We start from the raw sequence: 17,276 nt of genomic DNA on the forward strand, positions 1-17,276 counted from the left end.
TGATCCAGGAAGAAGACAGCCACCTGCAACAGGAAGGACAATTTCCTGCTATGACAGAGGGGGGATCAGGGTGCAGGGAAGTACAGGAGGAATTGCCTGTGCCAAACTGATGTCAGCACAGCAGGGTTGCATGGCCAATTTTTGTGCCTGTTCAAGCTGCATTATGTGTCTGTAGAGATGATAGGATTGCCACAAATTGGTGTCAACTTGAAGGCACATCATTAACAAGAACAACAGAAAATAAACTAATTGGAGCTGCATTTTCTGAGGGCAATCATACATGCTTTTCCCATTGTAACTTAGAAGTGTTACAGGTAAGAACCTACCCAATCATCTCCAGAGGTTTAAATCCTCTTGGCTACATTTGAGATAACAGGATATTGCACTTAGTACAATAACAATATTGCTGTTTCATGTTTAGCATGCTCCATTTTACCTTCTGTAACACTGTTATTGTAGGAAAATATGAGAGCAAGCAAGCTTTCTAATGAACACTTTTTTCAGATCTTACTGTAGTTAAAATTTCCTTTATTAATGTTGATTTTCTTAAAAGTTCTATGTTCATATTTAAATTTTAAGATGAACCCATGTTTTATATTTTTGTAATCATGAAGAGGGTGTTAAATATTCTGATGTTTAGCAATTTTAATTTTGGCTAAACTTAATGCTTAAAAATTCTAGTATTAAATTGCAGTGTTACTAATATGGGTTTAATTAAACACAAAGTTGCTGTGACGCAGTCATTATCAGGATTTATGAAGAATCTTATTACTCAATACTCTTTGAAGCAAAAGTAATTTGAAGAGAGGGACATTTGATTAATGTGTGTATTAAAAGGCCATAGGTCTTCTGTGCTTGTCATTATTTGCATGAAAAATGCATTGCTTTCTATAAAGTTTTGACTTATGTCAGCATTCACTGTTTCTATTGTAATTTAGAAGTATTACTCCCTAACGCTCTAACTATTCATAAACAAAAATCTTCTTGGCTGCATTTTTACTTCAAAGGCTAGCTATTTTCTTTTTCCTCTAACCTGTTTAACCCTTCAGGATCAATGTAGATAACTCTTAATAGACACACTTTTCATCAAAGACTTTAAGACATTTTACAGATTCTTGATGGATAACATGTTTGCTAATGTTAAAATTGAAGGCCCTAGAATAAGCACAAGCTATACAGTTTAGAAACATGGGTTGTGATCCTGTTGGATGTTGGTGATGCATAAAGTTCAACCTGCCAGGAAGTGCGACAGCAATTAATGTCTGGGCACATCCCTACAGCCAGTCAATGGTCATTTGGGATGGAGGATGGAATTGCACATGAGGCTGTCAAGCAGTGTTGCACAGATGGGAGAAATGTTACTTAGGAAAGTGCTGGAGAAGTCCTTGCTCAGCATTTTAAACAGTATTTAAACTTGCATAACTTATGATTATGACACAAAAGTAACCAATAATGTAGCTGAAACCCTCTTGGTATACCATGCCATTATGATTACTGAGGCTGCAGAGAAAGCAGCTGGTTCCATGTTTCTGCAATGCCTGGCCTCTAAGTGGGTTTTCAATGCCAGGGTGTACAGGGAATGTTGGTCTGGAAAACATAATCACCACCGGCAACGGTGATTATGACATTCTCTATCTTCCCTTGCCTCTGCTACTGCACAATCCTTCAAAAATACATTATGCTAACCAATGTAGTGCACCAACATGTTTCCAGCCAAATGTTCATCAGCTATTTTCCTTATTCTTAGCAGGGGGTGGACTAGATGGTCTATGAGGTCTCTTAGATTAATCCAGGTTAATTTTGCAAAGTAATTTAAGGATTCATCCTGAATACTTTAGCATTTTAGTAAGAATTATATTGAAAAAATACAAACGTGCTAACTAGGTGAGCTTTAACTAAAGATCTTCAGAGTTCTGGCTGAAAAACCTCCCTATTTCAGCGATGTGTGAGTCTCCCACTCTGAAGTGGAAAAAAAATGGCTTGTAAGTATTAGAGGTCTTTCAGTTCCCCATCTAACCACACATATTTAACATTGTCCTGCCCATTTTTGTTCACACCCAAACCACAGGAAAAAAATGTCATGTCTTGCAATTCAAACTACAGTCAAAACACAAACAAATAATTTGCCTGAGACTATGCAGAAAATCACAGCAGAAATATTTAACCACATTAATTGCTTTGAGCAACATGGTTTTCTTTTTATTCTAATAATAAACTTATTGAGAACAAAGCTAATAGCGCAGAAGGTGAAGGCATAATTTCAAATCTCATTGATTCTTTAGTTCCCTAGAGGCAAAGCCAGTTTTTAAAGAATATTTGGGACAAATTGGATAGCAACTTTAGAGAAGGCAGTGGGGGAAAAAGATCAAGCCAAGAGAGAAATTTCTACTCCATTTCTATCAGTAAGATCCTCTGAATAAGCCTGAGGTTTTTGACAGCAAGCAGAATGGCAGTGTGCTGTTGCATTAGTCAGAAGCTGCAAAGGGTGCCAAAAAAGATTATATTACAAAATAAATGGAATCTTTTAAAACAAGTATGAAAATATTTGATGGAGAAATTTTATGGATTCTGGCATTGCTTTTTTAAAAAAAAGCAAACTCCACTAACAACCTCAGTAACAATCCCACTAACATTGAATCCTCCAACCACGGCTTAATTTGAGCTTCTTATTCGGTGATCTGAAATTAGATTCCAGGAAAGTCAGAAATTGTCACTCCAAAATATCAAACAGAAGCTTCATATAAGGAAAATGTCCGATGGACTTGGGGGGACTTAACAGTTTTACTGACAACTGTTACTTCAAGTGTGGGGTTACAATATCAATAGAGCTTTCCAACTAGTGCTTAGGGGAAAGGATGATAAAGTTAAATTTCTTTCTGCATTTTATTGTTATTTTTTTATTTGCAGACATATTTTTGAAAGTTCTTTGTTTTATTTTGATGGCAGTTTTATTTTTACAGTAGCTTGTGTTTCTCCTTCCTTTCTTCTACAAGAACCCAGCCTTTAATCCTCTTGCCATAAGATATTTTAGTTCAGTCTCATTCTTTGCTCTTCTTGATATTTCCTAATGTTGATTAATTGGACAAGTGTGCTTGTCTCAGCTTTATACCAGTAATTAGTTTATTAGGTAGTGCTTCTTCCCTTCTTTTGTATTCATTCATGTGTCACTTTGCTTTAGTCTAGGTTTGAGTTTGAGCTGTGATATTTGTTTAGTATCGTTTTTTCTCACATAGCAAGTAGTGCTTTGATTGTGCTTTTCCTGCATGGCATGGGGTTCGACTAGATGGCCCATGTGGTTTCTTCCAACTCCATGTTTTTAAGCAGTACATACACTTGTGTTCCCAATGGCGCAGCAGGTTAAACCGCTGAGGTTCTGAACTTGCTGCCCGAAAGGTTGGCGGTTCAAATCTGGGGAGTGGAGTGAACTCCCGTTATTAGCTCCAGCTTCTGCCAACCTAGCAGTTTGAAAAGATGCAAATGTGAGTAGATCAATAGGTACCACTCTGGTATGGCACTCCATGCAGTCATGCCGGCCACATGACCTTGGAGGCGTCTGTGGACGATGCCGGCTCTTTGGCTTAGAAATGGAGATGAGCACCACACCCCAGAGTCAGACACAGCTGGACTTGACATCAGAAGGAAACTTTTACCCTTACCTTTACACTTGTGTCCAGATTTCATTTAGTTCTGTGTAAAAAACAAAAATGCTGAAGCCTCTTCAGTTTGCCCTTGTAGATCAATGGGAGGTGTGAAGATGTAAACAAGTTCAGTCTTAATTGGACCAGACCAACTCCAGATTAGTTTAAATCAAATTAGTGATCAATCTCTCACCTAAATATTGGAGAAGCTGAGACTGCCATTGTCCATTGTGTCACATATGATGCCATGTCTAGCAATACAAAGACTTTGGGACTATGTGCTTAAAATGTTAAATTGTATGTATCACAAACTATAGCTGCAGATCCTTGGTTAGTATCATTATCTTTATTCTAGCCAACTTGAAGTATATTTGTAGAAAAGACTGATTGGATTAATGCTGAAAGGTGCAAGAATGAAAACTTACTCATTTGATGTAATTTGTGAGATACTATATCTTTAATTTTTATGTTGCTATGAATCTAAGTTTAATTTTTTTTATCAGCCATGTCCTTTTGGGGCCCGTGATTTTCGAGAGAAACAATGTGCAGACTTTGACAATATGCCTTTCAGAGGAAAATATTACAACTGGAAACCATATACAGGAGGTATTATATAGTTTGATATCCCCAAATGTAATTAAGCTATGTGTCCCTCATGGTTTTGTTTTGGTTTCTTTTGCATGTCAAGAGTGACTTGAGTTGCTTCTGATGTGAGAGAATGGGTCATCTGTAAGGACTTTGCCCAGGGGATGTCCGGATGTTTGATGTTTGACCATCCTTGTGGGAGGTTTCTCTCATGTTCCTGCATGGGGAGCTGGAGCTGACAGAAGGAGCTCACCCACTCTTCCTGGATTCGGAACGCCGACCTTTCGGTCAGCAGTCCTGCCAGCACAAGAGTTTAAGCCATTGCACCACTGGGGCTCCAGTCCTTCATGTGGAAAACAGATTATGGAGTTTTCTTCTATGGATCAGAGAAGGGATATTCATTACTACTTGGACCCATATCAAAGCTAAGCATGCTTTGCCATCATTGGTTTTATGCCACAACTTTTATCAAGGTTAATCTAAGAGTATTAATATGATATGGCAAAGGCCAACCCTGTATGTATCCCAACGGGATGAGGCTACCTTTTGCAGGGAGGTTATTTCTGCAGGAATCGGGCTGTGGTTGTGCATAGATACTTTCTGTATACCCTAAATACAAACCTGTGACTAATTTCACCAGCACTGAAATATCCTGACTCTTGCTTCCATACACTGGTTGGTTAGTTCAAAAGGAGCAATGCTTATTGGTCTACCAAGCCTCCTATTATTTCTAGAAATTTATCTCCTATCCTTGTTTTATATCAAGGCTGCATTTTCTGTGTGTACTGAAATTTTCAGTTTTAATCCATTTATAAGAAACTGGGTATTTAATTTTGAAATTTATTTTACAAAATTCCCCACACTGAACTATGCTTTTGTGTATTTTTTTCCTAATTTTATACATTTTTTCCATTTGTTATTTTAAAAATGTACATTATTTCAGAACACAATTTATTTCTTAGGAGCACTTTTTAATGCTCATAAATGTGGGAATGCTTCACACAGGATGCGTATTTTCTTAGACGTGTTGGGCAGTGTGGATATGTATTGAATCCAACAAAATTTGTTCCCAAATTCTGTTGGAATCAATTCATAACCCTGAATCATGTTTTATGCATCCTGTTGATACAATATCTGATTCTACTCATGCTCATTTTTCAACATTACATTCATTGTTATGAGTAAATTTATCTTTGGAACTCTTCATTTACAAAAGGTAAAACTTTTAAACTTTTAATGATTTTGTATAATCTGAGACAACATTTACTGTAAAAATAAAATAGAAATAACTCTGAAAAAATTAAATAAAACTAATTTACTTAGAACCAGACTCCAGAACTATTCAGTTTGTACTCACAGTATTGCAAAAAACAGTGTAGTAACAGAGACAATACATAACATTGTTCAGTTTAACAAATGTTAGCTTACTTATATTGCGATTCTGATTCCAAAATATTGCTGATATTATGATTCTGCCCAGCTACCTTTTATATCAGCACAGTGAGACCAATGGCCTAAAGAGACAAGGGAGAGGCAGAGAGTTCAGAGGCTGAATAGAAAACTGAGCATAGATAAGAGGTCAGAGAAAAGAGTGGGATGCAGGACTATTGAAAGAGATTCATGACATACTTTGTGACTTTGTGTTTGTCTCTTTTGGGGAGCAATGGGACAGATGTTATGTTTTAGATTCTTAATAATTTATGCTTAGGTTTTTTCCTAAGGTTTAAACAATGTTTTATTTGTCTAGGTGGGGTTAAACCATGTGCATTAAACTGCTTAGCAGAAGGTTACAACTTTTATACTGAACGTGCTCCTGCAGTGATAGATGGAACACAATGCAATGCAGATTCACTGGATATTTGTATCAATGGTGAATGCAAGGTGCTATATTTCTTACATGTTTAAACAATGTTTATTAGTAGTAAGCTATACATTAAAGTATTTGAAAAATCTTTTCCTATCAGCACCCCCTTCTTGTGCACAAGCTTCCAAAAAGTCCAATTGGCAACCATCCCTTCTCCTTTTAACAGAGATTCCTTGCTAGTAATGTGCCTTATATACACAGGATGTTAATTAGTGGAATTATTGATAATAGAACATTTTAGAATTGTCTTGAATGCCGGACACATGTATTTTTGAATTGCAGAATAGGTAGGAGTAACTTCATTATTTTAAAAAAATTAAATAAAATCTTACTTTAAAAAAGTGAAGAAACACAACATTGATACTTTTTTCTTCAGATTTCTGAAGAATAAGCAACATTCAACCATTTATGATGCTACTGCAGTACAGGGAATATGTTAAAAGAATAGTAAAGAAGGAAGCAGTAGCTTCAGAATTAATTATTTATTGTTTATCAATAATATTGTTGCCACACAAATACAAATTAAATTGAAGGCAAGTGAGATTCTATAGAGATTGTAATTAGAATAAACATTTCACTATAACATATTAAAAGGCAAACATTTGCATGATTGCACATTATTTTGAAGTAAGGCAATTAAAACAATTGTACCTATTTTCAGCATGTTGGGTGTGACAATATTTTGGGATCTGAGGCTAAAGAAGACAGATGTCGAGTATGTGGTGGAGATGGAAGTACATGTGAAGTTATTGAAGGTTTTTTCAACGACACATTGCCCAGAGGAGGTACGTGTGAAGGCACAGGTCACCATTCTGTTTACTGTAAGATGTCTGCTGTGTAGAGGGCAGTAATTAAAAAGAATAGTGACTCTGCATGTTGCTATTTTCCCTTATTAAGTCTTCTTCTTCATCATCATCTTCATCTTCTTCTTAATTTATTTATTTATACTCTGACTTTCTCCCCATGGGGACTCAAAACATCTAACAACCACACACGTTGGTCACCACTTAAAACAAAGCGAATACAACAATAAAAAACAATTAAATAATACTGTGTAGGTTAGGTTAAAATACAGTTAAAATATAATAAATACAAGTTAAATGTATTTTAAAACACACAAGCCCCCCCCCCCCCCCGGGAGATCCCACCTACATTTTATATTGCATTTGAAAGTGGACATGAATGGGTTTCTGCCATGGTTACTCAGTTCTGAAATTATTTCTACTACCAGGGCAGGATGTTTTAGATCTCTACCTTGATATTTTATTGCAGAATCCACACTTAACGATTTTATTGAAACAAGCAGAATCCACACAGAAGTATGTTTAGAGTGTAAATTTTCAGAAACTATATGTTGGAGTGGCTATTTGAAACACCAATACAAATAGGCTCAATTACACCTGCCAAAATTTAACAAAAGAATTTCATTAGTCTGATCTGTATTCCCAACATTCCTGGCAAACTTTACTACAAGACACATCCTCTAATGGTCTTTTCCCTTCTCGTTTTGTTGAATAAATGAACAAGTAGGACATTTCTATATTTATCTGAACATAACTTGTTACTGACCAGTCCCTTTGCTCAAAGCAGACACCAAGCCTCACTTTGCCTTTTGTCATTGTGACTTCCTAAAACTGCAGCTTGCCTTTGGCCCAATTAGGGCACCTAGAACCACAGATCAGGACAGTTGGAATCATGAAATAACAGAAGTATACATTGTATCCTAATCTTATGCTCAACCCTCAATGCTTAGAGAGTCTCACTGGGTCCAGGAAATATCACACAAATCACTTGGAACAAGATTTTTTTTCTTTTTGTTATATGAAGGTTAAAGTTCTCCCCTGCTTTTTGTTCAACATTGTATTTGTTCTCCTTACTTCTACTTTAAAAGTTACATTGCCTTGACATATCTTATTATAACACTGGCTGTACCTGGCCACGCGTTGCTTTGGCCAGTCTTGTTCAATGGGAAAGAAAGGATAGAGAAAGAGTAGGTTTCAGATATGTGTGATTGCACAATGCTTGTGGGTTGGCAATATTTGTGGTGGTTCCATGGTCTGTGCAGATATGGAAATTGTCTGGTTTGATGACTCTGGAACGCGGAACATATTACTGTTCATATGATAAGCAATCCGTGTCCTGATGTAAACCATAGAATTCTAAAGATTGCCTCTGAGTGTAAACATAGATAGATAGATAGATAGATAGATAGATAGATAGATAGATAGATAGATAGATACATGGATATAGATCTCTTTCTTTCTCTGCCCTCCCCTTGGGGAGAATGACAGGGGGCATGGCTTATTCATTGGCCACTCGCCTGTCACTTTCCTGCTGGGAGAGGCCATAGGCCCCTCCCAGGAAGCGACCCCAGTGCCTCCCCCTCCTCCCTATTATTGAAAATCTGGCTATCAGTATTTAAAAAAATCAGGACAGTCAATAAAGAATACCACTCAGAAAACAGGAATTCCAGACATGAAACAATCAGGGCCAGCTAACACCTCCCAAAAAAGGATTCCCCCAAGCAGGAAGAAGCCAGGCTTTGAGGGTGCAAGGCTATTCAGTGCTAATCAAGCTTCCCAATTACAACATTCACATTTCGCTCAAGCAGAAAAGAGTTATTTCTCCCACCCTGGGCCTTCCACAGATATATAAAGAGAAGCCTCCCACAGGATAGTAAAATTTTGGCTACCAGTGTTTAAAAACTATAAAATAATATAATAAGTATAATAATAAAATATATTAATAATGTAATACAATTATAATAATATAATAAGTAATGATATATCTCGCTCACCTCGCTGAGGCCCACAAAAAGGATTTTCATTCTCAGTATCCCTCCTTTCTGTGGCTAGGCCACAGAACCTTGGCTTCGCATAACTCGCCAAGCCGAACTGAGTGGCGAGGAGGTGGGCCTAGCCATCCCTTGCAGCCCCGCCAATGCCAGTTGCCAAAGGGAGGAGACTGTTTGGCCGTTGCTAGCACCATTGCTAAGGGGAGGAGCTGTCTGCTGCAACAGTTGCTAAAGGGTGAGGAGACTGATTGGCCGTTGCTAAGGAGCATGGTTTTACCTGTCTCAGGTGTGATAGGTTTGTGATAGTAAGTATGAGAATACCTTAAAACACTCGTCAGTTTGAATGCTAGTTTGTGTCCAAATTTCGTAGCAATTGGTGAAGTAGTTTGGGAAATATGAGGTCCCTACAAATTGACATTATACTTTTATTTACCTGTATATAGATGATGGAAACAAATGCCAATTTTGTAGTTGTTTCATATTTGTTATGTGGGGGCAGAAATTAACTTCTTCCTTTCAAATCTGAGTGCTTCAATGGCAGCCCCTTTTATTTTTGTTGACTTATTCTCCTGAAAAATATTGGTCAGTCAATTTAAGAACATGTATAGTTATTATCAAATTAACATAATATTATATTGTAGGTTACATGGAAGTTGTTCAGATTCCAAAAGGTTCTGTTCACATAGAAATCAAAGAAGTGACAGTGTCAAAAAACTACATTGGTAAGAGACTGATCTTATATTAAATTTAAAAACTTGATAAAGATGTGGAATTTAGATAACAAATGTGAGACATAAGATTGCATATATTTACATGAAATTGGAGTAAAAATAAATAATACATTAAGGTTACAAATACCTACTTTCAGGGATATGTGTTCCATTAGACTCAGTTGAACTACTGAAGGATCACACTAATTTGAGAGCAACAGTGTGAATCTTTAGAAACAAAATAACTTTAAGTAAAATTGTTTGAATTTTGAAAATCTATGTTAGAAATATTACCAGAGCAAGCTCTGCTGAACATGGGAGAGTATGAATCAACTTGCTAGAGCCAACTAAACTAGATCAGTTAAATGTCTGGGATTTATTCAAGTGTTAACTTACCATTTTACCATAAAATGTAAGATTATCTTCATATTTTTCTCTTCTAATTTAGTTTTGTGTAAACTCATGATGCAGGAATGCCACATAACAACTCAGTAATGAGCTCTTACATGTGTTGGGTAAATTATCTGGTTTTCAAAATGAAAATATTGTTTTCAGTTTAAAAGTGTGAATGAATCTGCATTTCCCCCTGGTACCACAATCGATTTGGTCTTTAAATAGCACTGCCTTGGAGATTAGGTAAAGTTTTCTTTCTGACCCTCCCAAGTTGCTCTCTCACGAATCTGCAGCACTTTATCATGCTTATTGTTATTTTAGATTAGCAACTATGTAAGATGTTAACATTCTTAATGATATTATGTATAAACTGTATTAAGAAATAAACAATTTCTCTTTTCTTTTAAAATACAATGTCCTTTCCCGAGTTAGATACTGTTCTCAAAATTGTTCATTGTATATGCTGTTGGGAAAAAAGTATATGGGGATGGGGAAGATCTGTATAACCAAACCAAGTTTCAGATTTGTAGTCAAGAATAATCCGAGTAGTAAACAATGAAGATGGTGGGAAGATTAAGCTGAAGGCTTTTGAAGAATATCAGTATTGTCTTAGTGTGTTTTCTATGCCTATATTGATAGCAAATTGATTGTTTATTTGTAGACTTATTTACTGTGTATTTAATAAAAATGATTAGAAAAAAATGAGATGTGTTCTTAAATACGGGAAAATCAATACCCCATATTTTCTCTGGTTGCAGGAAACAAGCAGCCATAAAATCAACAATAATATCATTGCTCTGTTAATTGTGGCCTTATAAATATTTGCTCTTTCTTGCTTTTAAGTACATTGTATTTTTTTTAAAGCTTTAAAATCTGAGGAGGATGATTATTATATTAACGGGGCCTGGACTATTGACTGGCCTAGAAAGTTTGATGTCGCTGGGACAGCTTTCCATTACAAAAGGCCAGCAGATGAAGCAGAATCTTTGGAAGCCTTAGGCCCTACCTCAGAAAACCTCATAGTGATGGTAAAGTAATTGCCTTTTTAAAAAATGTGAGTTCATGTCTAGCAAGTTGGGGCTGAAAAATAACATGGGAAAATAGATCAGAATATTTTATAGGGTTTTGTTGTCTCACACATGTCTTAGCCTTCCTTGTTGCTCATGACTTTCTCTTCCCAGCTACTTGCGTTTGCCATTTTATCCATATTATTACTATCCCCTGACAGTTAATTTTTTACAACCACAGAGGTGTTGAAGTGGTGTTTTTCAAATGAACTTGTCCTCCTGTAATGCAGACTGCTTTGAAAATGAAAAATGTTTTTAAAGCAGTTTGCAATATGGCGGTCGACGTCCACCTATTCATTAAACCTGTGTCCCGAGTGACTGAGAGACCCTCCACAGCAGAGTTTTGGAGGTATGGGAAAGTTTTGGGGAGAAAGGAATAATAAAGCCCCATTGTACTAGCTGAGATATGATAACACTACACTGGATTTAGGGATTTTAAAAGTCCATTATTTCTTTTATTGGTCATGTGCCAATAAAAAATTCTGAAACATCCTAATGTAGAATTTCACAAAGATCATAGTGCTTGTTGTACTTTTAAAAAATAATTCTTTATTATCTGGTTATTCCCTTGTTTGCAAAACTTTCTTGCTACATTTGAAAGGGGCACTTTACTCAGCTATTTGTCTAGAAGGAATTCCTGAAAATTCTAGCAGTATCTATACTAATTTTCAAAACCGTTTTATGGAGGTTGAGGTCTAGTACAATTGTAGCTATTTATTGTCAATGAACTCTTTTTGAATTGTTTAAATAGTATAACCAGCTATTTCCAATTGCAGATTTTACTACAGGAGCAAAACCTAGGAATAAGGTATAAATTCAATGTTCCCATCTCTCGCACTGGCAGTGGTGACAACGAAGTTGGCTTTACATGGAATCACCTGCCTTGGTCTGAATGTTCTGCTACTTGTGCTGGAGGTAATTTTTTTTTACAAAGCTGAAAGATTAACTAGAAGACTGGCTGAATTTCTGTATTTTAAGAACTTTTTTATATTCTTAAAAATTAATACATTTGTTTGTTTATGGCATTTATATATTGCACATTAGCCCATCAGGGTCCAACAGATTAATAGATAAAACATTTTAAACATTTATTAAGTTGTATTATGCTTCCTCATGTGGTTCTAGTTTTGTATTCCTTTTTTCACAATATAAATACATTTTTCTGTTGGTGGTACTGAAATGAATGTGTGTGTTATAATTGGTGGCATCTTAGAATTGAAGAAGTATGGTATTATTCATCTGTGGAATTTTACAAAGAAGAGATATGACAGATCCTCACTTCAGAGATTTACACTGTAATACATATGGAGATAAATGTTATAGAATTTCACCCAAATCTAAATGTGGAAGTTGGTGTTGTGCAAGATTACTTTAGATCTTAAACAATAAAGAAACAATTATATATAACAATAATACATTTACCACAATTTAAATTCGGAAGTGAGTTATGGGGACTCTGGCTATCCTGTTGTATGCCCTTGGCCTCTGTGCTAATGGTCCCAGGATGGTATAAATAGCTGTTGCCTAAAAACACAGTCCTTAGAATTATTTTGATGTTTGTATTAGTAACTTTGTTTAATGGAAACTTTACAATAGCATTTCAGTGAGGTAGTCGTGGTTTTGAAATATATTTAGGCACCTACCATTATTGCACCATAAAATAAATCCAATAATACAAGGCTTTACAAAATAGCTTATTTTTAACTAAATCAACATGTGTTTTGGCCAGCCAATTCACATCTGGGTTGTCTGTCTCGTTTGGCTTCAGGATTCTTCCCACTGTGTGCCAACCCTCGCACTAGCTTTATTAAAAATATCCTCTTTTGGACTAAGTAGAAGTGGTCAGTTACAACGAACAGAGCAGATCTTGTATTTAAAATGTTAAACATTTTTCCTTCTGCTCAGTTTTTTAAAAGCAAATGTTAGATGAGCAATTTTTTAGCTAGGGATATATATAAAAGAGTTCCCATTAGCCACAAAGTATCAATATTTAACGTATAATAATAATAAAAGAGAGATAAAGGAACTAACTTTCTGTTTCTTTCAAGGCTCTAAGACTATGAAACCAAGGCTCCTGAAACTTTGAGCTGTTAGTGGGGGAACTGGTTATCTATGTTATCTTTGCACTTATTTTAAAAAATTAATTGAAATCTGTGGCTTGCACTAGACTTTTCAGGAGTAAGAGGTCTTTTCATAAGTAAAGAGTAAGAGTAAGAGATGTGGTTTCAGGAAAGATAACAAAAGGCCAAGTCCCACTTCTGTGTAACCCAGCTACCTGGTTAAACTTTCCTTTTTGTGAGGCAATCGACATGCACATGGACTGTCTGAGAAGAGAGAAGTGTGCGTGTTTGTGAGAGATAGAATAAAAATTCCTGCTGCCTTTTATTTGGGTAAGACAGAAAAGCGAAAGGCTGAACAAACTTTGCATAAGGAGGGTGAAAAAGAAACAGAAAGGAAAAAAAATGTGTTGTCGAAGGCTTTCATGGCCGGAATCACAGGGTTGTTGTGTGTTTTCCGGGCTGTATGGCCATGTGCCAGAAGTATTCTCTCCTGACGTTTCACCCACATCTATGGCAGGCATCCTCAGAGGTTGTGAAGTACAGTATATGGGAAAACTAAGAAAGGAAGGTTTATATATCTGTCCAAGGTGGGTGAAGAACTCTTGTCAGTTGGAGGCCAGTGTGATTGTTGTAATTAATCACCTTAATTAGCATTGAATAGCTTCATCTCTTGGCCTTTTCCTGCCTGGAGGAATCCTTGTTCAGAGTCGTTAGCTGCCCCTGATTGATTCATGTCTGGAATTCCTTAGTTTTTAGATTGTTGTCCCTTATTTACTGTTCTGATTTTAGAGTTTTTAATACTGGTGGCTAAAAGTTGTTCATTTTCATGGTTTCCTCCTTTCTGTTGAAATTGTCCACATGCTTGTAGATTTCAATGGCTTCTTTGTGTAGTCTGACATGATCGTTGTTAGAGTGGTCCAGCATTCCTGTGTTCTCAAATAGTATACAGTGTCCAGGTTGGTTCATCAAGTGCTCTGCTATGGCTGACTTCTCTTGTTGAGTTAGTCTGCAGTGCCTTTCATGTTCCTTGATGTCAGGAGCAAAATGTCAGGAGAGAATACTTCTGAAACATGGCCATTCAGCCCGGAAAACACACAACAACCCAGAAAGGAAAAAAGCCAAGATATGACTTGTTTATTAATACCTTGCTTTTTCTCTCCACAAAGGAGACTCAAAGCAGCTGACATTAAAAGCATTAATACAATTTAAAATCCAAAATATTGAAACATTAATATAGAATTAAACATCAATGATATTAATTAAAAGTTAACACTAAAAGTCCGCAAAACTAATTAAAAACGTATTCAAAGCTAAAATCACAGTACCCTCCCCCCAACTTGATCTTAAAAACCTTAAAAGCCTGCCTTAATAAAGGCAGGTTTTAGCCTGATGCCAGAAGGACAGCAGGGAGGGGTCATTCTAGCTTCCCTGGCCAGGGAGTTCCAGATAGAGTTGTCATTATCCATTTAGCTATCTCATAATTGAATTCTGGTCATGCTGCCTGTTTATACAATTAGCTGGCCTGGATTCCCAGCTTTCATTTCAAAAGTAAGTGGGTCTTCAGCCTTGTAGAAACCAAAATGGCAAACGAACCTAAAAACAAATGAAAACAAAATTTCTACTGCCTTTCTGAGTGTTTAGTCTAGACCTGCACAACCTGTATCCTGCAGGTGTTTTGGGACTCCAGCTCACAGAAGTTTTAGCCAGCTTGTCCAATGGTAATGAATTCTGAGAGCTAAAGTTCAGAACACCTGGAAGGCCATAGATTGTGCAGCCTTGGTTTAGTCAGTGAATGAAGTCATAGCTATGGTTGACACCACATTTTTAGGTCTTAGAAATTTAAAATGTTCAAAGACTCGTTGATCTATATACTTTATCAGATTTGTCAGAACATGCATGAAGTGGATAAAAAATTAATTTGAACATCATTAATGACAATATTAAAATGGCAGCAATGTGAAGGGGAAGGGGTGCAGATTTTTAAAAAAAGCCTTTCATGACTTTCAGAATACAACACATCTTACGAGGGTTGAATGAAAAGTAATGCTTCCACCTTCGTTACTTTGGTTTGGATAGGAATATTTTAATAAATCAAACGCAGAAATAATCCTTAGAATGTGCTCTTTAACTACCACTATTCATTTTTCTACATAATCACCAGACAATTACATTTCTGCCAACGATGAACAAGTTTTCTGAAGCCATCACGAAATAAATAGACACTCTGTTTCCGCAACCAGCGTCTCACAGATGGGTACCCATCGTGCACAGATCTTCCGATAGCCAAGCAAAGCAATAATGTGATCCACACGTTCTTGTAAAATGCCGATTATGCTTGAAATTTCTCTCTGGGTGATATGACGATTGTCCTGAATCAATCTGTCAACCTTTTGCTTGTGAAACTCGGTGGTTGCTGTCACAGGACGTCCAACTCTGTTTGTCACGCAAGTCAGATGTTCCCACCTCAACATCTTTAAACTTCCTCGCCCAATGACGCACAGTACTCACATCAACGCAATCACCATAAACAGCTTGCATTCTCTGATGAATCTCCTTTGGGGTGACACTTTCTGCTGTCAAGAATTCAATGACTGCACGTTGCTTAAGTCACATTGACCAACCATCTGCGCAGGGTTCCATACTTTGCACTTAACAACACAACTGTTCAATACTAAGGCTTCCCGCCAAATGGAACTGTAGAGGAGAGTCTACTGAACAAGCCAGTACCTGCCTCATACCACTACTACCATCTGTTGAGGAGTTACGAAGGTGGAGGCATTACTTTTCATTCAACCCTCGTATATCCACTGATTCAGGAATAAGATCTCACAAATGCAATCCGTAGCATTGTTTCCTTCTAAGTACACATACACGGATTCTAGTTTTAAATAAGCTTTTAAAAGGCTATTAGACTTATGTTACAAATGGGAAGCTTTATGCAACTATTCAAAGACAACTGGTCTTCCAGTATCTTTTTTGAAAAAAGAAACCTGTTCCTTTCTCAGGGGAGAGGTTGTGTGGGGAAGCATTCCTATAATAATAGTTTTTCTGGAAGTGTTCTGTGCATGCATTAAGAAGGAAGTATGGATCATTTTTGCCTTTGTTCAAGTTGTTTACTGAAGATAGGATTATTTCAATTTTGTAAACATGGGTTTATACCTTGTTCTTCAGTATGTTGATTGTATTCTTGGTGTGTGGTTTGACAAGAGTTTTTGATCTGCTCCACAACCTCATATATGGTTGTTCACTTTCCTATGATTTCTCTGCACCATTTTTTTTGTCTGCAGGTCTAAAAATGATTAACTCCTCTCAAAAGAATTTGGTCAGATAATATAAGCTGTGAATTTAATTTCAATTTAAAAATGGCCTGAAGCAAGTACATGTATTTTTAATATATAAATTATATGGTTTTGTGTGTGATTACAATTCACATACATCTTACCCACAACTAGTTTTCCCATGGTGATTTTTATCATCTTAAATCAGCATGAAAGAGGAAGGGAAATGTAAGAACCAGAATCCTTTGTGTTATCAGCAATACCTCTGTTACAGTATCCTCTGTGAGTTGTTACATCATTGCTTGTTTTTCAGTTGATCTCAATACTGTCATAACATGCCCAAACCTTGGGGAGAGCAGAGTTGTACAAGATAGCAGAGCTTCAAGTCTAGCCTGATGCTTCTTCATAGTAGAAGATATTGTAAAACACTCTCTGTGATTTTAAAATTGAATAAGGATCTGGGGTATGCACCCCACAATATATTTTATGTCATCCTGAAACTCCTCTACGAAGATAGTAAAAGTAGGAGACTCACCAAACCCTAGATGCCTTTATATGGCTGGTACCTTTCATTTGACTTAATGCATTACAAATTGTGTCAGTTTGAATTAGGGCACATCAGAGCAAAGCCACGGTTCACAATACTTTGTTTCTTCCTAAGGTTCACAGAAACAAGAAATAGTGTGCAAACGGCTAGATGACAATTCTATAGTACAGAACAATTACTGTGATCTTGATAATAAACCACCAGAAAATCAGAGAACCTGCAACACTGAGCCTTGCCCAACTGAGTAAGTACCTAATGCATAGGTAATTGATTCAGTATATATCTGTGTGAAACTAGAAGTATGATTTTCCATGGTGTCAGATAAATAGAAAGAAACCAC

At 36.5% G+C, this 17,276-nt stretch overlaps 1 protein-coding gene across 2 annotated transcripts in view; it reads left to right on the forward strand.

Moving 5' to 3' along the window:
* The window catches only part of adamts6 (ADAM metallopeptidase with thrombospondin type 1 motif 6), a 180,663-nt gene that overhangs the window by 144,520 nt on the left and 18,867 nt on the right, over positions 1–17,276 (forward strand). For both annotated transcript variants that reach the window (XM_062972381.1, XM_062972382.1), the window contains 7 exons: positions 4,142–4,244; positions 5,971–6,104; positions 6,749–6,872; positions 9,523–9,603; positions 10,849–11,012; positions 11,828–11,966; positions 17,051–17,180. In XM_062972381.1, coding sequence (XP_062828451.1) covers positions 4,142–4,244; positions 5,971–6,104; positions 6,749–6,872; positions 9,523–9,603; positions 10,849–11,012; positions 11,828–11,966; positions 17,051–17,180 — 875 coding nt within the window. The remainder of the gene's footprint in view (positions 1–4,141; positions 4,245–5,970; positions 6,105–6,748; positions 6,873–9,522; positions 9,604–10,848; positions 11,013–11,827; positions 11,967–17,050; positions 17,181–17,276) is intronic.

The sequence above is a fragment of the Anolis carolinensis genome, chromosome 2 (assembly GCF_035594765.1).
Source record: "Anolis carolinensis isolate JA03-04 chromosome 2, rAnoCar3.1.pri, whole genome shotgun sequence".
In the NCBI taxonomy this organism is placed as follows: Eukaryota; Metazoa; Chordata; class Lepidosauria; order Squamata; family Dactyloidae; genus Anolis; species Anolis carolinensis.